The sequence below is a fragment of the Amblyraja radiata genome, chromosome 19 (assembly GCF_010909765.2).
Source record: "Amblyraja radiata isolate CabotCenter1 chromosome 19, sAmbRad1.1.pri, whole genome shotgun sequence".
In the NCBI taxonomy this organism is placed as follows: domain Eukaryota; kingdom Metazoa; phylum Chordata; class Chondrichthyes; order Rajiformes; family Rajidae; genus Amblyraja; species Amblyraja radiata.
The window spans coordinates 30933570-30958006 of record NC_045974.1 but is presented as its reverse complement, the minus strand read 5'-3'; the positions used below and the strand labels follow the sequence as shown (position 1 = coordinate 30958006).

The window sequence follows — 24437 nt, the reverse complement described above, 5'->3', positions numbered from 1 at the left end:
TCCTGGAAATCTTCTAGTCTAGCACCACCATAGGATGACAGATTATTGGAATTTCACTTTACATATATTTCACTTTACACGGATGCCCAGCAATCTTTCACATGACCAATGGTTTTAGAGACCGCATGATTTGTAGTTTTTTTTCAAAGGAAAAAGCAGTAAAAAGTTGTAAAGACAATTAAGATAACAATGCAAGTCATAAACGGTTGTTATTAGACCCCATCTGTATTTGCTTGTTTTTTTCTTCTGATTTTGGTTGTCAATTCCAAGATCGGAGTTTTGATGATGGAGCTAAATGTTTGAACTTACTTGAGATAGAAATGTAAATGCCAGTTATACGAGCAGAGCTAGTTTGTTGCTTCCTTTAGCAATATTGCAAACGTGTGCAAAAAGAAAGCCCTCACAAAATTGGCCTGCCGCAGGTTCCCAAGTTTTGGGTGGCAATGGGGTGACATCAGGTGTTCCAATGGACTGGAAGTCACACCTCAGGCTCTTTTGTAGATGCTGCCTGCACCATGCGCTCAGAAAGTTGGGGGGGTTGCTGTGGTGTGGTAGGGGAAAAGCCTGACTGACCAGGTCCCAGACCCGCACACCCATGCACCCTGTGAAGTGAATGAGGCCACCTCGGTGGTACACAAAGGCGTTAACATTATCTGTGTTTACTTGAGTTGTAAAGCTACATCAGCTCGCTGGGCTGCAATGCTAGACAGCAATGGATACTTACAGTTCTTTGAGATTGGCTAAAACCTTCACAGCAACAGGAAATTCATCCAGATTGTTATAGTTCAAGTCTCTGTATCAGGAAATGGGAAAAGGCCATTTGCAGATGTGAGCAGAATGAATGTTGCTAAATTTCACGTGAATCCAAGATAGTCAAGCTATTAATATTTTAAGCATTTCATTACAACCCCACTCTTTAGCACATCTTAAAAGCATGCACATTTTAGCAGAAACAAAGGAATAAATGAAATTATATAGTTATTCTATAAATTATAATATACAGTAATTATATCTGTAGTTATTTTATAAACTGTCAGATATTTAAATAGTTGAAGTAGACCATTTAATCTTGATTCATTAAGCTGTGACTATCTTTACAAAATATTTACATTTTAAGAAAGAAAGAGATTTATCTGTTTTCTATTAATGTTGTGAATCAGTCATCTGCATCAGCAGTCCTGTAGGGTCTGAGATGACTTGCTCCTACACAAGTTCTATGGGTAATGACGCAGTTGCGATCAATGTGTGATGCCCATACTCTGGGTAGGACTGATGGTGCATGATGGGGTGTATGGGAGGTTCTGTACCCCTTCTACTGTTTGAGCATGGGGCGGCACGGTGACACAATGGTAGAGTTGCTGTCTTATGGCGCCAGAGACCCGGGTTCCATCCTGACCACTGATGCTGTCTGTACGGACATTCTCCTGTACGTTCTCTTGTGCATTCTCCCCGTGACCATGTGGGTTCCCCCCGGGTGCTCCGATTTCCTCCCACGCTCCAAAGATATACAAGCTCGTAGATTAATTGGTTTCGGGAAAGATTGTAAATTGTCTCTTGTTTGTACGGATATCACTGGTCGGCGCAGACATGGTGGACGGAATGGCCTGTTTCCGTGCTATATCTCTAAATTAAACTAAACCAAACTAAACATAGCCTGCACAACGTCCCTTCGTGAGACCTGAGTTGCTCAGTGCCATCTTGCATAATTCACCTCCATATTGTGCACTTGTGGGCGGATACACCATGCCAGGATTCAAGTGCTAAGACCTGATTAGTTGGGGTTGTATATTCCACTGTGGGAGTATTGTTTAGAAATTGTGGTCTGTGAGCTCTAATTTTGATTACCGCACGTTAGCCTGTCACTGAGAAGCCTCTAGGTATGTCAGTGAGCAGGAAATGACATGCCTGTCTTGTGGCCAAGCTAGACTGCGGACGTGCTTAGTGGTCACAATGCACATGATGAGATTCGGTGCCTGAGGCCAAGTTCGGTCCCTCTTCCAAATGGGTCTCAATGTCTCTGAAAGATATCAGTGCGATTAGTTTCCATGGAGATTCTCCTGATCATCAGTGGAAGCCCAGAACTATGACACAAGCTCCATTATTGATGTTTAATGAGTGATATTAATGAACCTCGATGCTCTTTCACGCTAGATTCTAGAGGGCCATCATAACCCATACGCCTTGGTGGGTGGTCATACCCATACAACTATGTCATAACCCATAGAATAGGTGTGGGAATAAGTCATCTGAGACACTAGATCCTAGAGGGCAGCATGGTGGCGCAGTGGTTAAAGTTGCTGCCTTACAGCGCCAGAGACCCAGGTTCGATCCTGACTATGGGTGCTGTCTGTATGGAGTTTGTAGGTTCTCCCTGTGACCGCGTGGGTTTTCTCCGGGTGCTCCGGGTTCCTCACACACTCCAAAGACTACAGGTTTGTCTGACGCGTGTAGTGTAGTGCTAATGACCGGGGATCGCTGGTCGGCGTGGACTCGGTGGGCCGAAGGGCCCGGTTCCTCGCTGTATCTCTAAAGTCTAAAGTCTAATGTAAATCCTGGATGTTTCCTGCACTCTTTTTCATTGGTGTCATTTTTATACGGCCCTTTAACTACCAATGTACCAAACCTGTCTTTCGTGCCATAATTTAATGTTAATATCATTTCCTTTGTTAATCTTCAGGGCAGAACATTCACCTTATGAACATTTCAATCAGGAGAAGGGGTAGGCTACTTGGCCCCTCAGGCTTGTTCTACTGTTTAATAAAATCATGACTGCTTTGATTCTAACCACACTCGATAACCTTGGGAATACAGTGTTGAGGTTACAGTCCTGGCTCTACATTGATGCAGGAGACCCTGTCACCATTGTCCACTCCCAGCCATGAACTGGTTCCAGTTCTCCTTAATTTGAACGTTGAAATTTCCAAACTCAAAGCTTCAGTAAAGTAAGCAGCTGTAAATTATTCAGCAAAGGACACTGCTTGCTGGAGTAACGCAATAGGTCAGGCAGCGTCTCTGGAGAACATGTCCAAAGGACATAGGCTCAAGGTGAAAGGGAAAAGATTCAATAGGAATCTGAGGGGTTACTTTTTCACACCAAGGGTGGTGGGTGTATGGAACAAGCTGCCAGAGGAGGTCGTTGAGGCTGGGACTATCCCAACATTTAAGAAACAGTTAGGCAAGTACATGGACAGGACAAGTTTGGAGGGATATGGACCAAACGTGGGCAGGTGGGACTAGTGTTGCTGGGGCAAGTTGGGCCGAAGGGCCTGTTTCCACACTGTATCATTCTATGAATCTATAACATAGATCATAATCATAATCATACTTTATTAGCCAAGTATGTTTTGTAAGAATACGAGGGATAGTCCCAGACTCTCCGAATTATGTATTGTTGATTTTGTTTCATTTTATTTATTGTTTGTAATTTGCTTGTTTTGACTGTAAAGTGTCCTTGAGTGTCCTGAAAGATGCCCATAAATAAAATGCATTATTATTATTATTATTATTATTATTATTATTAATTCGATTTGCCGTTGATGTTTCGGGTCGTGACTCTTTTTTGTAAATCAGCATCCTTGTTTCTATCGTGAAAATTATTCAGGCCAATCCAACTTCACTGCTGAGATATCTTTGAGTCCCACAGATATGTTCCAAGTTGTCTAACATTTATTGTTCAGTCTGAACAGACACCAGATTTCATTTCTCGTTCGCTCAGCTGATTCTGTTTTCTAATAACCTTCAAAACCAACAGCCAGTGTCAAGTTCATTATTAATCACTCTCATTCGGAGGTGCAGTTCTCGAAAATCACTTTCCATTGAACTTCTGACAAGTACACACGCTCATTGAACAAAGGCTGATGACGGCTGACCATTTGGTTTCACTCCATATTAGCCAATACAACACTGGTGGTCTCTCATCTTGCTTGCATGATACTGTTCCCACAACCATATAACTGGACTCATTTATTGATTGTATCTCAGATGTCCTTTTGAGATGAATTGTTCTTATAAAACGTTGTACAGGCAATGTCTTAAAATGATCTGCCTTGGCTCAGCTATGATTCTTCTGCCTTTGAGCCACAGCTTGCGGGTTTTATATCCACTCCGGAAATTAAGCAGAAAATTTTATGTTTACACCACATAGGGTCTATTAAATGGTGCATTAAATTCAGGCCTCATTTCCATTATCAGATGAATGTATAAAAGTTCCATGAACAATAATTAAAATTGGGTTTAGATTAGTTTAGTTTAGTTTAATTTAGTTTACATCATGAAAACAAGTCCACGCCGACCAGCGATCACCCCGTACACTAGCACTATCCTACACATTAGGGATAGTTTACAATCTTTACCAAAGCCTAGAAAACAAAACATAGAAACATAGAAAATATAGAAACAAAGAAAATAGGTGCAGGGGTGGGCCAATCGCCCCTTTAGGCCAGCGCCACCATTCAATATGTTTATAGCTGCTCATCCAAATTAGTACCCCATTCCTCCTTTCTCCCCATATTCCTTGATTCCGTCAAGAGCTTTATCAAACTCTCTCTTGAAAAATCCAATGAATTGGCCTCCACTGCCTTCAATGGCAGATAATTCAACAGATTCACAGCTCTCTGGGTATAGTTTTTCCTCATTTCAATGTCCTACCCCTTATTCTTATACTGTAACCTCTGGTTCTGGACTCCCCCAACATCGGGAGCATTTTTCCTGCTTCAAGCCTGTCCAATCCCTAAAGAATTTTATATTTTTCTATAAGATCCCCTTTCATTCTTCTAAATTCCAGTGAATATAAGCCCAGTCGATCCATTCTTTCATCGTTTGTCAGTCCCGCCATCCCTGGAATTAACCTGGTGAACCTACACTGTATTCCCTCAAAAGCAAGAATGTCTTTCCTCAAATTTATATACTCCAGGTGTGGTCTCACCAGAGCCATGTACAACTGCAGTAGGACCTCCTTGCTCCTATACTCAAATCCTCTCGCTATAAGGGCCAACATGCCATTTGGTTTCTTCACTGCCTGCTCCTACCTGCATGCTTACTTTCAGTGACTGATGTACAAGGACACCCAGGTCTCGTTGCACGTTCCTTTTTCTTAATCTGACACCATTCAGATAATAATCTGCTTTCTTGTTCTTGCCACTAAAGTGGATAACCTCACATTTATCCACATTATACTGCACCTGCCAACTCACCCAACCTTTCCAAGTCACTCTGCAGCCTCATAGCATCCTCCTCGCAGGTCACACTGCCACCCAGCTTTGTGTCATCCGCAAATTTGGAGATGTTATATTTAATTCCTTTGTCTAAATCGTTAATATATATTGTAAATAACTGGGGTCCCAGCACTGAGCCTTGCGGTACCCCACTAGTCACTGCCTGCCATTCTGAAAAGGACCCATTAATTCTCTATCAATGTCAACTAAGTTCTCTATCAATGTTAATATCCTACCCCCAATACCATGTGCTCTAATTTTGCATACTAATCTCTTGTGTGGGAACTTGTCAAAGGCTTTTTGAAAGTCCAGATACACCACATCCACTGGTTCTCCCTTATCCATTCTACTTGTTACATCCTCTCAGAATTCCAGAAGATTAGTCAAGTATGCTTTCCCCTTCATAAATCCATGCTGACCGATCCTGTCACTGCTTTCCAAATGCGCTGCTATTTCATCTTTAATAATCGACTCAAGCATCTTCCCCACTACCGATGTATGGCTTGGGAATATGGAAGTAAACCGGAGCATTTGGAGAAAACACATGTGGTCACAGTGAGAACATACAAACTCTGTACAGACAGCACCAGTAGTCAGGATCGAGCCCGGGTCTCTGGCGCTGTAAGGCAGCAACTCTACTGCTGCGCCACCGTGCTAATGGTGTGGATTGGGGGATAAATGATGGTCAGACACTGGCGAATCCGTGCCATATATATTTGTACAAGGTGCCACCCGAGTCAGAGTCCTGACTTGCAGTCTCTTCTCTCCTACTGTGGGCTAGATTTTATGCTCAAGTCTCTTGGAATTCAGCCCATAAATTTCTTATTCAGAGATGTGTTGGGTACCTATTGAGCAAGGGCTGCATTTAATTAAGTTGGTGGGATGGTTTCCAAAACAGAGAACATAGTCAACACATAAAAATCTACATAGTTCCTTTTGCAAACACATTGCCGAAATAGCTCAAACATCTGAAACATTTAACGTCCGGCGTAGAATACAATAAAGCTGTCCAGTTAGTGTTGGCAAATATTTTTATGCTTGCGTAGTTACCATTGTAGGACTAATTAAACACTACAAACATATTGTTGTGCAAAAATGTATGCCTTTTATATACATTTTAAATTTATAGATAACTTATCATTGGCTCTTGCTAGCTTTCCATCATTGCTAAAGTATGTGTTAGATGTATATGATTAAAGCAAAATCCTTAAAAAAATACAGGAGGTGTTTTCTCACTGCAGTATACTTAAAAATATTTTCATCTTTTGAGTTTTTTCCTCAGAATTTTGATTTTACATTAAAAAAAAAATTTAAAAAAAATTAAGACAGAGGTTAACTTACAAAGTTTCGAGGCTGTGGAGACCATCAAAGGATTTTTTTCCCAGGGAGCGGATGTGATTGTTATGGAGATGCCTGTAGGACAACAGTAAATATATAGTGAAGGACAGACAATGTGCACAAGCAAGCTGAAGCAAACCTTTCCCCCCAGTGGCTTCACAAGAACCTTGTGCCTCAGTCATAGACACAAAAAGCTGGAGTAACTCAGCGGGACAGGCAGCTTCTCTGGAGAGAAGGAATGGGTCTCGACCCAAAACGTCACCAATTCCTTCTCTCCAAAGATGCTGCGTGTTACTCCAGCTTATTGTGTCTATCTTCACTTTAAACCAGCATCTGCAGTTCCTTCTTACACACTTTGTGCCCCAGTCATTGCACACAATCGCTTCATGCAGGTCAGGCAAAGACTATTAGTTGTAATGGAAGCCATAGCTACTACAGCAATGTATGAAAGTCAAAATCAGTTTTAAATAGTTTGAAAATGAGGCTAGGTTTATGCTCGACAATTACTTCAGGTCAGGAAAATGCAGTTTATAATGATAATCCCCACATCAATACAGTAGTTCAGTTGCTATTTATAGTCATTACAGTATTGCATTAGCAAGGGGCATATGAGGATTGTTTCCAATCCTTTTGCAATGTGTCAGAAGATTCACATTAGACTTTATGGGTTTAAAGCCCAGGTTAAACCAGGTGGCAATAAAACCAAGGATTAGACTGTTAATGTATTTTGCAAAAAAGGAGAGCTACTGTAAGAACTCTGATCAGAACAGTAAAGGTCAGTGGATTCCAAAGTAAATAGCATTAAAGATTTGAAATCTACGCAAAGAATAGAATCAATATCCAACGGGTGTACTCTGAAGGAGTTTACTAATTGCACTTTCATGCAGTTTAGTGGTGTATAACAGTGTAATATAGGTCATAATACATTGCGCAGCTGGTTGAGCCACTGCCTCACAGTCCCAAAGACCCAGTTTCGATCCTGTCCTTGGGTGCTACCTGTGTGGAGTTTGCATGTTCTCCCTGTGACTGCTTGTGTTTCCTTCGGGTGGTCTTGTTTCCTCCCTCATCCAAAAGATGTGCGGGTCTGTAGGTTAATTGGCCTCTGTAAAATCACCTGCTTGTGTAGGGAGTGGATGCGGGGGTGGGATAACATCGAACCAATGTGAACGGAAGATTGACGATCAGATTGTGCTTGGTGGGTCTAAGGGCCTGTTTCCACGCTGTATTTCCAAACCAAATTACTCTTCAACCTTCCAAATAATCACGAAATGGAGGAACACCAACGCATCAGCTCATTCATCATCAGGAAATACAGGAGACAAGTCACAGAAGTAATTGATCTGTGAATGTTTCCAGCTTCCAGTGGGCAAGTATGTCAGAGGGTGAAATGTGCTTGACTTTTCTGCCAAGGAGATGTAGAGACTTGTGGGAGTTCTACCACTGAATATGAATAATATGTCAACTGTCAGGATATTTAAATAAAGCTTCCCCAGCAGATTGTAAATGTCGCAAAGTTCGAGGAGATTAATTAGTTCTCACCACAGGAACCCGAGTAGACCAAGCAGTCCCTTTAGTCTGTTCTAACCTTCAATTACATCACAGCTGATCTCTATTTGCTCCCGTCTGTTGTTAATGTAGTGGTGGGGCTGTGAATCACTCTTCAGATATAGCTCTCCTTTAAGGAGAATTTATTTCCTTTACAGCTGTTCTTTCAGGTGGTCAGCCCCACCTGTTAAAGAGGCATCGCAGTTGATTTCACTGTTAAAGCATCTATGGGTAAGAACAATCTGCTAGAGAGTATATTTTGGAACATGATAGCTCTCCCTGGAAACTAACTGGCCCATAATCAACACCAGAAGCAACCAGAACAAGTTCTGTGAATTAAGTGCTCCACAGTGAGCAGCGGTAGAGTTGCTGCCATGCAGCGCCAGAGAACTGGGTTCGATCCTGACTCCAGGTGCTGTCTGTACGGAGTTTGTGCCTTCTCCCCGTGACGGTTTGGGCTTTCTCTGGGTGCTCCGGTTTCCTCCCACACTCTAAAGACGTACAGGTTTGTAGGTTAATTGGCTTTGGTAAAATTGTAAATTGTCCCTAATGTGTAGGATAATGTTAGTGAATGGGGTGATCGTGGGCGGCATGGGCTTGTTGGGCAGAGTGGCCTGTTCCCATGTTGGATGTCTAAAGTATGTCTAAAGTACAGTAAAGTCGTATGCCATGACACATAGAAATATAGAAAATAGGTGCAGGAGGAGGCCATTCGGCCCTTCGAGCCAGCACCGCCATCATTGTGATCATGGCTGATCGTCCCCAATCAATAACCCGTGCCTGCCTTCTCCCCATATCCCTTGATTTCACTAGCCCCTAGAGCTCTCTCTAACTCTCTCTTAAATTCATCCAGTGATTTGGTCTCCACTGCCCTCTGTGGCAGCGAATTCCACAAATTCACAACTCTCTGCGTGAAAACGTTTTTTCTCACCTCAGTCTTAAATGGCCTCCCCTTTATTCTAAGAGAATACATCTTCCTTAATATTATCCCATCTGATAATCATCTCAGTGTAGCTGCAGATCTCTTAATAGTGATGGCTGTACTCCTCAAGCTGAATATCCCACTAATGGTAGAAGTATTACTGATAATTATTATGGAGAAATTGATTCATGAATTGAAGGATACAGCATGGAAACACGCCCTTCGGCCCACTGACCCCACATCGGCCAATTAACCTACAAACATGCACATCTTTGGGATGTGGGAGGAAATGAGAGCACTAGGTTTAAAACACGTGGTCACGGGGAGAATGTGCAAACTCCACACACACAAGACCCGAGGTCAGGATTGAACCCAGGTCTCTGGCGCTGTGATGCAGCAGCCCTACCAGCTGTGCCACTTTGCTACCCAAATGAAATGATCTGGTCCCACGCGTCTGCCTCATGGTCAACTCTGCGTGGTGTTCCGACGTGGCAGTCCTGTCCAACTCCTGCCCTCCACACCTCGAACATCTGGCGGTGAAGTGCCGTCCCTTCTACCTCCCGAGAGAATTCACCTCCGTTATCCTGACCGCGGTCTACATCCCACCCCAGGCAGACGTCCGTCTGGCACTGGAGGAGCTGCAGGCCGTGGTCAACAAACACCAGACGTCTTACCCCGAGGCATTTACCACCATTGCTGGGGACCTATAAGGCGAACCTCAAGAAATCACTCCCCAACTTCCACCAACATGTCTCCTGCTGCACCAGAGGACCTAACACCCTCGACCACTGCTACACCACCATCAAGAATGCCTATCGTTCTATCCCTCGCCCTCACTTCGGTAAGTCCGACCATACCGCGGTGCTGCTTCTTCCTGCCTACAAGCAGCAATTGAAGAGCGCACCCCCAGAAGTGAGGACAGCACAGAGCTGGTCGGGGGGGGGGGGGGGGGGGCAGAAGAACAACTCCAGGACTGTTTGGAGTCTGTAGACTGGGCAATGTTCAAGGACTCGGCAACGGACTTGAACGAATACGCCACAGTCGTTACAGACTTCATAAAGAAATGTGTGGAGGATTGCATCCCTACAAAAACCTTCCGAGTGTTTCCCAATCAGAAACCTTGGATGAACTTTGAGATCCGCACTCTCCTGAAGTCCAGACACAGGGCATTCATGTCCGATGATACAGTGGCCTACATGAAGACCAGATACGACCTTGGTAAGGCCATCAAAAAGGCCAAAAGGGACTTCTGCTCCAAACTGGAGGACGAGACAGATGTTCGGCAGCTGTGGCAGGGTCTGAATGCAATCACCTCCTACAAGGCAAAACCAGGAGGCAGCTCGAATGCCGGTGTAACATCACTCCCTGACGAGCTCAATGCGTTTTACGCACGCTTTGACAGGGAGAATACTGATGTGCCTTCCCGATCCCCCATTCGCTGTGATGGCATTTCAGTCTCAGTCACAGAGGCCGATGTCAGGAAATCCTTCAGAGGGGTGAACCCCCGAAAAGCACCTGGACCTGATGGTATACCCGGCCGTGTTCTAAAAACCTGTGCGGACCAACTGGCGGGAGTTTTTACGGACATTTTCAACCTCTCACTTCTGAGGTCTGAGGTCCCCACCTGCTTTAAAAGGGCATCAATTATACCGGTGCCCAAGAAGAGTAAGGTGACGTGCCTCAATGACTATCGACCAGTGGCACTAACGCCGGTGGTGATGAAGTGCTTTGAGAGGTTGATCATGGAGCAAATCAACTCCTACATCGACAAAAACCTGGACCCACTGCAGTTCGCGTACCGCCACAACAGATCAACGGTGGATGCGATCTCGCTGGCCCTCCACTCCGCACTGGACCACTTGGACAACAAAAACTCATATGTCAGGCTGTTATTCATTGATTACAGCTCGGCATTTAACACAATCATCCCCTCCAAACTGGTTACCAAACTCGCAGAACTGGGTCTCTGCGCATCCCTCTGCAACTGGATCCTCGACTTCCTCGTCCACAGACCACAGTCTGTTCGTATTGGTGGAAATGTGTCAGCCTCAGTAACAATCAACACGGGAGCACCTCAAGGCTGCGTGCTCAGCCCCCTGCTGTACTCACTCTATACCCATGACTGCGTAGCGAACCACAGTGCGAACTCCATCATCAAGTTCGCTGACGACACCACTATTGTGGGGCGTATCATTGATGGGGATGAGTCAGAGTACAGAAGAGAGATCGAGCAACTGTCCATATGGTGCCAGCGCAATAACCTGGCCCTCAACACCAGCAAAACCAAGGAACTGATTGTGGACTTTGGAAGGAGTAGGAGGGGGACCCGCAGCCCCATTTATATCAACGGGTCGATGGTTGAAAGGGTCAAGAACTTCAAATTCCTGGGCGTGCACATCTCTGAAGATCTTTCCTGGTCCGAGAACACTAACGCAATTATCAAAAAAGCTCATCAGCGCTTCTACTTCCTGAGAAGATTACGGAGAGTCGGATTGTCAAGGAAGACTCTCTCTAACTTCTACAGGTGCACAGTCGAGAGCATGCTGACCGGTTGCATCATGGCTTGGTTCGGCAATTTGAGCGCCCTGGAGAGGAAAAGACTACAAAAAGTAGTAAACACTGCCCAGTCCATCATCGGCTCTGACCTTCCTTCCATTGAGGGGATTTATCGCAGTCGCTGCCTCAAAAAGGCTGGCAGTATCATCAAGGACCCACACCATCCTGGCCACACACTCATCTCCCTGCTACCTTCAGGTAGAAGGTACAGGAGCCTGAAGACTGCAACAACCAGGTTCAGGAATAGCTACTTCCCCTCAGCCATCAGGCTATTAAACCTGGCTCGGACAAAACTCTGATTATTAGCAACCACTTTCTGTTATTTGCACTACCAGTTTATTTATTCATGTGTGTATATATTTATATCATGGTATATGGACACATTTATCTGTTTTGTAGTAAATGCCTACTATTTTCTGTGCTTAAGCAAAGCAAGAATGTCATTGTCCTATACAGGGACACATGACAATAAACTCACTTGAACTTGAACTAACTTGGAATGTTGGTATTCAAGTGTATGTTAAGCTAGCTGTTTAAATTAACTTTCTCATACCACATGCTGTAATGGAGAATTAATTAAGTGATGTACAGCAGTGGTTGTTATGTCAGGAGAACCATTGTTCATTCATGCCCCAACAATTGTTAAGCATGTTCTAAGGCATTGTGACATTACAGCATAAATTATCCAAAGATTAAACCTTCACAGGTACACTTAATCTTCCTCAACAAAGACCTTATTTAGAATGCATCTTTAAATAAGTGAAGTTTGCACCTGGATAAAGTACAGTTGTGAAAGAGGACCTAATTAGAATTGGCTGCAGCCTAGTTGAATATTAAATGTTAAAATGTTCATGTACACTCTCTGCTGCACACTAGCACAAAATAAAATACCTCAACTTTACTTTAATGATCAAAATCATTAATGTTTTGACCAATGAGTTAAGAGTGCAGGGAAGATTTACGAGGATGTTGCCAGGACTTGAGGGCCTGAACTACAGGGTAGACTAAGATTTTATGCCTTGTCGTGCAGGAGGATGAGAGGTGATTTTACAGAGGTGGATAAAATCGTGAGGGAAATAGAACTGGTCAATGCACCGCATCTTTTACCCACAATAGGGGAGTAATGATTCAGATGGCATAGGTTTAAGGTGAGAAGGGAAAGATTTAATAGGGACCCGAGGGGCAACCTTTTCATATATGGAACATTTAAAAGACATTTGGACAAGTAGGCAGATAGGAAATGCTTCGAGGGATATGGGCGGACTAGTGCTGATGGGGCATTTTGATCGGTGTGGGAAAGTTAGGCTACACTGTATAACTATGATTATGACTGTAACTAAGAGCCTCAGTTGCTTCAGTAACTTCATTGTGGGCCAAAGGGCCTCTTCCTAGACTTACTCTTCTGTGTTCTATATCAAGGAACCATCTCTATTACTCCTTAGTCATTAGTGATGAGAGACCAATTTTAAAAATATCTTTGGTCAAAATAATTTATTGTTACTTTATGATATTTGAGATTTTATGTATTCAATTATATGCAATGGGAATGGAACAATGGATTTGTTACTCGCCACTGCTTTTTGCAGGCGCAAGAATGCAACGACATGACAAATGAATAATAAATACAATGAACAATCGTGCAATAACACCAGTTATACAGGTAACCAGACTATAACAGTGTAAGTTGAAATATGTCGTGCAACGTTTATATAAAGGCGTTTCATAGTTAATTCGTAATTTATTAGTAACGGATGGTTGGCATGGACTTGGAGGGGGTGGGGGGGGGGGGTGGCTGAGGTTTCTGTGTCTGTTCTGTACCACTCTATCATTCTATATGGACAATGCATTCAGATGTCTTATTGTTGTCAATCTCATAGAGTCATAAAGTGATACAGTGTGGAAACAGGCCCAACTCGCTCACACCGGCCAACATGTCCCAGCTACACTAGTCCCACCTGCCTGCGTTTGGTCCATACACCATACACCAAACCTGTCCTATCCATGTACATGTCTAACTGTTTCTTCAATGTTGGGATAGTCCCAGCCTCAACTTTGGCAGCTTGTTCCATACACCCATCACCTTTTGTGTGAAAAGTTCCCCCTCAGATTCCTATTAAATCTTTTCTCTGTCACCTTAAACCTATGTCCTCTGATCCTCGATTTACCTTCTCTGGGCAAGAGACTGTACATCTACCCAATCTATTCCTCTCATGATTTTATAAACCTCTATAAGATCACCCCTCATTCTCCTGCGCTCCAGGGAATAGAGGGCCAGCCTACTCAACCTCTCCCTATAGCTCAGACCCTCTCGTCCTGGTGACATCCTCGTAAATCTTCTCTGTAACCTTTCCAGCATGACAACATCTTTCCAATAACATGGTGCCCAGAACTGAACGCAATACTCTAAATGCGGCCTCAACAATCTTAGAAAGAAATTAGATTTGGCATTCCAATGTTTACTAATGATGGAGTCATTTCCCGTTTAGCACAAAAATATTTCTTTATTTGTAAGTAAAAGTAAACTTTAACTATCACTTAACTTTTCCTCATAAAATGGTAAGGAATTTCAGTTACATTAACAAATACTTTAATGATTAACAGTCCAAAAAGCTAATTGATTAATGTTTGAAAGTGGGGAAAAAAGTGAGGATTGAAGTTGAATGACAGAACCCATTGTTATTTTAGAGGAAACATCTGCCAAGAATATTATATTAACATTTTTGTAAATAATTTAAACTAAGTTGAACCTGTCTTGATCCATATGCAACGTGGAATCAAAACATTGTTAAGGACCTACTGATCAGATCTGCCTTCATTTGAACTGTTCAGACTGCCTGCGTGTGCGTGACATGTCAAATGGTTTGTTGTTTTACGGCACTTTCAGAGCAGCTACGGTCTATTGACTCAAAGTAATGATCGCATCTGTGCAGAAAACATTGTCGGAAAAAAATCGTCCTATTGTGCATCTTTAAAAGTGAAATAAGATGAATTTACTTACAGAACCACTAAACTGGAAAGGTTCCCAAATGCATTGTCTGGGATGTGAGTCATTCTGTTCAGTGCCAAGGTCATGGCTTGCAGGAAAGGCAAAGTGCTCAGGGCTTTGACTGGAATATCTGTCAGAGCATTGTCATCCAGCCACAGGTGCCTTAGTGAATCCAGGCCGTCGAAACAGCTTGCTGGCACAATGGAGATGTGATTGGCATCCAGTCGCCTAGGGAATGAAGAGAATTGAGATTTATTTTTACAGGTTTATCCATTTAGTTTAGTTTAGTTTAGTTTGGAGATACAGCGCAGAAACAGGCCATTCGGCCCACTGAGTCAGCACCGACCAGCGATCCCTGCACACTGACACCACCCTACACACACACACTAGGGACAATTTAACCAAGCCAATTAGCCTACGAATCTATATGTCTTTGCAGTGCGGGCGGAAACTGGAGCACCCGGGGAAAACACACGTAGGTCACGGGGAGAACGTACAAAGAGACAGCACCCGTAGTCAGGATTAAACCTGGGTCTCTGGCACTGTACGGCAGCAACTCTACTGCTGCGCCACTGTGTTGCCAAAATCTGTCTTTATGTTTAACTCTGTTGCATTTTTTTAACATTACGCTATCTCTCTGCCAGTTTCACTTCAATGGAATTATTTTTAGCTTTTGTGCTGCGTTATATATGGCTCTGAGTTTGTATAGGTGACAGACATATCATACATAAATACTGTGATTTGGTCAAGTGGATCTGGGAGTATTAACATTTGTCTCCAGAATAACCCTTACCTGAGTCAATTTTATTTCAACTACAATGTACTGGATTATATACATATGCAAAGCACAATATTCTGCAATTCTTTGTTGGATACAACAGATTTCATTCAACGGCACAAAATATAAATTGATGGCATTTAAGTTTAAAATAATTCTGCCTTCTATCTAATCTCTAGATTAATACAAACTGGCACTTTGTTGCTATTATCAGAATATCTAGAGATATCTCCAAATACAGTATAAAATCAATTTCATATTACTTAATTCTAACCACAGAGATTCCACTCATTGTTTTCTATATCCTCTATTGTTTCTTTGTTATAATTGTATCTTCAATCAATAAAACCACTCCTCCTCCACCAACAATTTCCCAATCCTTTTCGAAGACTTTGTAACCTGGTACATTTAGCTCTTGTTTTATTTATGATTATAAGCAGCATGAAACCATGCCTCAATAACAGCCAGCACTTCAGTGCATTTAATCTATTTCTTTGCTTACAAAGTCCTGTTTATTTCTTATACTCAGAATGTTTTCGATTTCGGTCCTTATAATTGATAAAAATGGTCAGAAGAAAAAAAATCTTGGACGATGGTTTAATTGGAATCTTTAACATCCAGCTCAAAAGGTTAAGTTTACCAAACAAAAATAGGTGAACGTTTTCACAGCAAACGGATTAAGTTTAAGACCAACGTTAGCTTTATTGTGTTAACCTTCTGGAGTCATGCAGCATTGATACAGGCTCTTCGGCCCATTGAGTCCACACTTACCACAAAGCAGCCATTGACACTAATCTTCCTCTAACCCCATTTTGTCTCCCTACATTCCCATCAATTCTGCGGTTTAATCAAGATAATGGATGGTTCCAGTGAGAACTTCCAGTTGAGGGAATCAAATTCAAAATACAGCAGGTTCTGGAAATCCAAAATAAAATGTGTTCAGCCATTCAAGTTAGAGATGAGATGAAATTTATTTACTGTAAGTTACTGTGTGTATTCAGACAGGAGGTGACAGATTTTTAGACATGATGCGAATCAAAGAATATGGGGTAAGTGCCAGATATTAGGACTGAGGTAAGATATCAGTTGTGGCCTGATTTAATGGAGGTGCAGACACAGTGGAAGCTAATGACTGACTCCTGCCACTGGTTCATATGTCTTAATATCATGTTCATATGGCCCAAGCAACTCTTGAGAACTTGTCTTGGGGCTGACATGATTGACCTCCAACAGGTAGAATGAGCTCACTTTCTATGAGTTGCACCAAGCTGCCAGTTTTCCCCAGTTCCCACATTGGTCGCATGATAATAAAATGTTGCACTTTGGTCCACAAAACCAAGGCTGTACTGAGGTTAGGGACTGAATGTCCTTGGCAAAGCCCAAGTTGACCAATGTTGAGCCATGGGTGAGCAACATTGTGGGTAATCCTTCCACCCCCACTGAGTAGACCAGTGGGGTAGTAATTGCAGAGATTAGATTTGTCCTGCAATTTGTGGACTGAATGTATTTGGCAATTTTCCACATGCCGGGTAGATGTTAGTGCCGGAGAAGTACAAGAACGTCTAAGTTAATTTAACAAGTAAGTGTCGCAGGCAGCCTCCTCTCCTTCCCTTCCCCACTGCCACACTGATCTCAGTCGCATGACACCTGCACATAACACGCACCTTCGAATCAGTGAAACATCATTTGACCTCTCATGGTGTAACACCTCACATTTGCTCAGTTTAATCTCCATCTGCCATTTCTCCACCCATTTCTGTAGCTGATCTATATCCCACTGTATACCTTGACAACCTTCCGCGCAGTCCACGACCACAGCAATTTTATTGTCATCTGCAAACATACCAACCAACCAGTTCACATTATTGTTCAGTTATATATATATATCCCAGCACAGATCCCTGCAGAACTCCACTAGTCACAGACCTACAGCCTGAATATTGTCCTTCCACCGCTTACCCTTTGTCGTGTATCAATAAACCAGTTCTGGATCCATATGACCAAGTCACTGTTAATCCTGTGCATCTTAATTGGTCATATCAGCCGACCATGGAGGATTTTATCAAATGCCAACTGACGTTCCTAATTAGCCCATTCTCTTCCAAATGGGAGTAAATCTTATCCCAAAAAACACTCTCCAATAGCTTCCTCACCACTCGCTGGTCATCGAGACTCACCGACATAATTCCCTGGATTCTCTCTACTTTCCTCCTTAAATAAAGGAACAACATTAGCTACTCTCCAGTCCTCCGGTACTTGCCTGTGGCTCAAAAAGATGCAAAGATCTTCGTCAAGGTATCCTGAATCTCCTTCCTTACCTCTCTCAATAACGTGGGATAAATCCCTTCAGGCTCTGGGGATTTATCCACCTTAATGGTCTTTAAGAGCCCCAACACATCCTCCTTCTTAATCCTTCACTGTCCTTTCATAATAATATTCTCCACACTCTCATTGAACTGCGTGCCCCTCTCCTTGGTGAAAACAGAAGTAGTTGTTTAGTACCTCGCCTACATCCCTAAACTCCAAACACAAATTCATTCTTGATTCTTGAGCGGTTCTACCTTCTCCTTGGTTACCCTCATGTTCTTAATATAGGTATAAAACTTTCGCCATTTGCAAAGAAACTAATTTATAGGCACAGCCATCAGTGAGCACTGATCGCAAGCAGGGGTAGAAACTGGGCACTGAAATAGGTGCCCTATAAAGGCACAGCGTTAGAATTGCTGCCTTACAGTGCCAGAGACCCAGGTTCGATCCTGGCTTTGGGCGCTGTCTGTACGGAGTTTGTACATTCTCCCTGTGACCGCATGGGTTTCAACCGGGTGTTCCAGTTTCCTCCCATATTCCAAAGACATACAAGTTTATAGGTCATTTTAGTTTTTGCAAAATTGGCCCTAGTGTGTAGGATAATGTTAGTGTACGGGGATCGTTGGTTGGCACAGACTCGGTAGGTCAATTTGCCTGTTTCCTGCTGTATCTCCAAAGTCTAAAGTCTAAAGCCTCAAGGGAGCAGAAGTTAAATATTCCAGCCTGTTGGCAACAAACATTGTGAGAATATGAATAATCAGCTCTGAAAATGTAGTCTTTACAGTGTTGCAATGTGGTTTTAGGGTGGAGATCAATTAAGTAATAGTTGTCGCATAGATTATAGTATCAGTTTTCTGGTTCCTTATCACAAGCATGTTTTTCTTTGACATTTTTTGATTATATTTATCAACTCATTGGAAAGCTAATATTCTGGCCTTGGAAAAATCACAGTAAACCAGAAATGAATATATATATATATATATATATATATATATAAAACTGCAAACAATTTTTTCCCTACAAATTGGACCTATTGTTGCATATGTAATTTATACATAAAAGCTATCTAACGTTTGATGGTGTTAGCGTCATTTCCACCTGATTTTACAACCATCTTGATAAGGGCCTGCAAACACAATTCCCCTCAGCGTGGTTGATGTTTGCCCATTGTGAAGGGCGGCAAGGTGGCACAATGGTAGAATGGTTGCTGCCTTACAGTGCCAGAGAGCTGGGTTCGATCCTGACTACGGGTGCTGTCTGTACAGAGTTTGTACGTTTTCCCTTTGACCACATGGGTTCTCTCTGGGTGCTCCAGTTTCCTCCCACACTCCAAAGACATGCAGGTTTGTAGGCTAAGTGGCTTCGGTAAAATTGTAAATTGTCCCTTGTGTGTAGGATAGTGCTAGTGTCAGTCTACCCCACGACAGAAGGGGGAAGAGTTGAACAATTTGATAGCCACAGTGAAGAAGGATATCCTGTGGCGTTCGGTCCTGCATCTAGGTGGAACCAGTCTGTTGCTGAAGGTACTCCTCAGGTTGACCAGTGTGTCATGGAGCGGGCGAGCTGTATTATCCAAGATGCTCGGCAGTTTGAGGAGCATCCTCCCCTCCAAGACCACTTCCTATGAAACCAACTCCACCCCCAGGATGGAGCCAGCCTTCCTGATGAGTTTGTCAATCCTAAGGGTGTCCGCACCCTGCTGTCCCAGCACATGGCAGCAAAGAAGATAGCACTGGTTACCACCGATTGGTAGAACATCTGCAGCGTCTGACTGCAGATGTTGAAGGAGCAGAGCCTTCTCAAAAAGTACAGCTGGATCTGTCCCTTCTTGCACAGGGCCTCAGCGTTACTGGACCAGTCCAGTTTACTGTTCAGGTACACTCCAAGGTATTTGTACTCCCTGGTAAACTGCACATCCACACCATTGATGGAGACAGGGGACAGGGGTGTTCCTCTTCTCCTAAAGCCCACTACTAACTCCCTAGTCTTGTCGGTGCAGGTGAATAAGCCCACAACACTCACGAAAGTAATCTGAAAACTTCAGCAGGTGGCAGGAGTCTGAGATATCTGAAGTCTTCACTGAGCACAGTCTGATTTTTAAATTTTGGATATCGTGGATGAGGAGAGGATGTTTCCAATAGTCGGGAATCTTGGACTAGAGGTCATAGCCTCAGAACTAAAGGACATTCCTTTAGGGAGGAGATGAGGAGGAATTTATTTAGTGAATCTTTGGAATTCTTTGCCATTAAAGGCTGTGGAGGCCAAGTCAATGGATATTTTTAAGGCAGAGGTGGATAGATTCTTGATTAGTGCGGGTGTCATGGGTTATGGGGAGAAGGCAAGAAAATGGGGTTAGGAGGGAGAGATAGATCAGCCATGACAATGGCGGAGTAGACTGATAGGCTGAATGGCCTAATTCTTCTCCTATCAATTATGACCTTATGTCCTTGTGGACTGGGTCAGTAATCACAGGCTTACAGTGGTGTAGGGTTACTAATAGCATGGGGGGCCATTGGACCCATTCATTGCTTGGGGGATTGCAGGGGTCTCTGACACACTAGAGAGTTCTGCGTCTCATCTCCCCAGCCTATTCCTCCTTGTCTCCGCCACTGCACTCTGACTGCCATGGAAGCAATTGGCAACGTACTTCACAGTGGTCCGTGTGACACTGATGTAATGGCTGTATCCTAATGGGCACAGATCCATCCTGGTTTGGCTCATAAATCCATGGCACCACTTTTAACATTTTCGTCCAACATTGCGGGAGAATTAGTGCCTTATGAAGTGTGTGTTGAGAGCATCAAAGGGTGTAAATTGCTATCTTTGGACATGGTGTTTTATTCTCAAAAGACGATTTTAACTGTGGGCAAAAAAATATATTTCCAGACAATCGAATTAACCAGAGTTTGGTCTATTGGTTGGTTTGTGCAAAACTGATAGTTCAACCTACAATAACTGAATTAAGTATTAAAGGTGACATGAAAGTCATTCAGGAAATAAGTGCGAGCCTCGGGTAGGTTACAATACAGGACTATATTGTCTAAAATAAATAAAATATACAATAGCCACAGTCAAGGGATTTCAGGACTAATAGATCAGTTTGAAACTCTACTGACCTACTATAATCTGATAGTGGTGGACAATTACACAGCGAACAGGAGGAGGAGGCACTATCAACATCCCATCCTCAATGATGGTGAAACCCAACATGAAAGGCTGAGGTATTCATAACCTTCAGCAGAAGTTCGGAAAGAATGTCCTCTGGTCCTCGATTCCCCTACTCTGGGCAAAAGACTCTGTGCATCTACCTGATCTATTCCTCTCATGATTTTGTATACCTCTATAAGATCTCCGCTCATCCTCCTGTGCTCCATGGAATAGCCTACTCAACCTCTCCATATAGCTCACACCCTCTAGTCCTGGCAACATCCTTGTAAATCTTTTCTGAACCCTTTCAAGCTTGACAATATCTTTCCTATAACATGGTGCCCAGAACTGAACACAATATTCTAAATGCGGTCTCACCAACATCTTATACAACTGCAACATGACCTCCCAACTTCTATGTGGACGTACACAAATGTACACAGGCCGATTGTTTCGCTGAACACCTTCGCTCAGTCCGCCTGGACCTACCTGATCTCCCAGTTGCTGAACACTTTAATTCTCCTTCCCATTCCCACACTGACCTTTCCACAATGCCACAAGAGTTCATACAGTCATAAAGCCATGCAGCACAGAAAAAGTCTGTCCAGAACAACGTGCCCATGCCGATCAAAATGTTCCATCTATGCTAGTCCCATCTAAACTTTTCCAATCCATGTTCCTGTCCAAATGTCTGTTCAATGCTGTTATAGTAGCTGCCTCAACTCCCTCCTCTAACATGTTTTTCTATATAGTCACATGTTCCATATCGTGTGATACCCATCCTCCTCAAAGAAAGGCATAATTATTAAAGATGGCACAAATTCACTAGATTGTCATCAAAGTCCCTTTGATCCTTCAGCGCGAAAGGATTTGCCAACCTGATCTTATCAGGCCGATCAATGAATTAGCCAGTGCAATCAACAGTGAACATTCCCATATGAGACCTTATGATGCAACTAGTAGTGACTCAGGAGAGGTTATGCATGGACAATAAATGTGGCTTTGGCAGCGGTGCCCAGGTTGAATAAACTTAATAAATGTTGATGTCAGAGGTTGGTAGCTTCTCGACCAACTGAGATCATGACTAACTGTGTCTGAAGTTCCACTGGGAGACCCGATATTGCTGCAAGAGTTTCAACCCTATCTCCAACCCATCCAAGCCATAGGATCATAAGACATAGAAGTAGAATTAGGCCATTCAGCCTATCAAGTCTACTCTGCCATTTGATCATGGCTGATTTATTTTTTTCCCTCGACCGCATTCTCCTGCCTTCTCCCCGTAAATGTTTGACCCCTCCATGTACCCCCAGAAAAAGATTCCCTGTCATGGAGATGAGATCTCTCTTGAGAGTTTTCCACAAAGTCAAATTCACACGGGACTATTTTATCTCCAGAGTTTAACTGCAGAAGAGGGGAAATCTAAAATAAAAGACAGATAATGCTGGAAACACTCAACCAGTCAAGCAGCATCTAGGGAGAGAAGCAGAGTTAACATTTCAGATTGATGATTTTGCATCTGAAGTGCCTGAAAAACAGGCACTGGCCTGAGGCATTACCTCAATCTGAACTGTGATGTGTCTCCAGTACTTTCTGCTTTTATTGGCTCAAGTTATTAGTCAAAATATTTAACTCTCTTCTTAAAGCAGCACCAAAAATGGATTTGTTACTTTGCTTTGGCAGAGTGTGTGTGACCTGGGGCTGTTATCTGACTGTTCTCAGGGTAAAGACTGAAGCAAATTGCTTTTCTGGAACAACCCCATTCATATCGTGAAGAAGAACTTTGATAAATTCTAGTCAAAGTATGCAGAACAGTCATTCCTTTTACCAGCGGCAGCTAAGCCGTGATGTCGCCTTATCTTTGCAAATTCCTCACACTCACCAACCATGACACCTTGCACTCCATATATACGGATGGCATTTCTGTGCGAATGCCATACAGTCATTGCTGGTAAAGCATGCAGCCAATTTCCTACCTCCACTGCACGCTCATGCACAGAAATGCAATTACAGAAATGTAATGTAATATAAGGTGAGAGGGAGATTATATGTAATATTTAAATATAAAATATGGATTAGCCTCGCAGATACAAAGTGAGATTGAAATCATGGCCGACTTGGATGAATGGAATAAGTTCAAAATAATATTTCAAAGAATCAGTGGCTCTTTTGCTGACCTGATCTCCAGCCTTCCCCCATGTGACCCTATTCAGCCATCCATTCATTTGTGGTTCTTTGCTTATTACTGTTGGTTGAGAATTTCTCTGGAACATCGGAGGTTGAGGGGAGACTTGATGGGAGTATATAAAATGATGAGAGGTACAGATAGGGGAGACTCAAAAACAATTCTGCTAAAAAAAACAATCTCCCCAAGTTATGCAGTGGCTGTGATCTTTACGTAGAACATAGAACATAGAAGAGTACTGCACAGTCATGGGCTCTTCTGCCCACAATGTTTGTGCCGAACAGGATGCCAAGTTCAAATGATCTCATCTGTCTACACACGATCCATGCAATTCCCCGCACTTCCATGTGCCTAACAGCCTCTTAAACGCCACTATTATATCTGCCTCCCCCATCACCCATGGCAATATGTTCCAGACCTTCACTACTCTCTGTGTAAAAAGCTTGCCCCACACATCTCCATTAACCGTTCTCCCTCTCACCTTGTAGATATACCCTCTGGTGTTGGACATTTCCACCCTGGGAATAAGGTTCTGACTGTCAACCCTATCTATGCCTCTTGTAATTTTATATACTTATATCAAGTCTCCCTTCAATGTCCGACTCCAGACAAAACTCTCCAAGTCAATCTGACCTCTCCCTGTAGCTGAAACCCTCTAATCCAGGCAGCATTCTGGCAAAAAGATGCGACGGTGGGATTTGAATGTATTGCCCCTGGATTAATAGTTCATAACTCTGGTTACTATCCCAATAGCTTAACCTGTGCATTATCATACCACCCTATCATTGTTCAGATGGTATATCTGTTAGGCAAAGTGTGTTAATATTCTTACCGATGAAAGTTGGTTCTCAAGACCTGACCCAGGCTTGGTTGATGTAGTGACCTTGCGCTACTACTCTTTGCACAGTCCTATCCTTGATTCCTTTGTACATTAGCCTCAGTAAAACTACAATAATAGTGGCAGTGCGTTTTGCACCTGTAGAAATCCCTCCCTAGATCTCTGGAACACCTGATCTGCTCCACTGCTTTCAAGAAGTCAAAGAAGCTCACTCTGACCAATCTTTTATTTACCTGTCCTGACTCCTGCAATTGTTTCTCTCCCCCCCCCCCCCCCCCCCCACTAGATCTTTGTTAAAGGTGTAATATAAATGTTCAGTACTAAAAGTTGCTCAGCTGAATAACTTTTAATTTATATGACCGAATGAGAAATGGCAATTGGCGAACTGACAAAATATTCTACACCTTGTGATACTACCTACCTCAACTACCTCCTCTGGCAGCTCGTTCCATACACACATCACATTCTGTGTGCAAATAGTTACCCCTCAGGTTCCTCTTAAATCCCCCCCTCACCTTAAACTTATGTCCTCTGGTTCTCGATTCCCCTACTCTGGGCGAGAGACTCTGTGTGTCTTTCCACTCTCATGATTTTGTACATGACAATATTATTGATTGATTAAATT

The 24437-nt window shown here is 43.0% G+C and overlaps 1 protein-coding gene across 4 annotated transcripts in view; it reads right to left on the bottom strand.

The window, feature by feature from the left end:
• lgr5 (leucine rich repeat containing G protein-coupled receptor 5) overlaps window positions 1-24437 on the bottom strand; it is a 153152-nt gene that overhangs the window by 28502 nt on the left and 100213 nt on the right. For all 4 annotated transcript variants that reach the window (XM_033038173.1, XM_033038175.1, XM_033038174.1 and 1 more), the window contains 3 exons: window positions 14573-14788; window positions 6555-6626; window positions 725-793 (listed from right to left, as the gene is read on the bottom strand). In XM_033038173.1, coding sequence (XP_032894064.1) covers window positions 725-793; window positions 6555-6626; window positions 14573-14788 — 357 coding nt within the window. The remainder of the gene's footprint in view (window positions 1-724; window positions 794-6554; window positions 6627-14572; window positions 14789-24437) is intronic.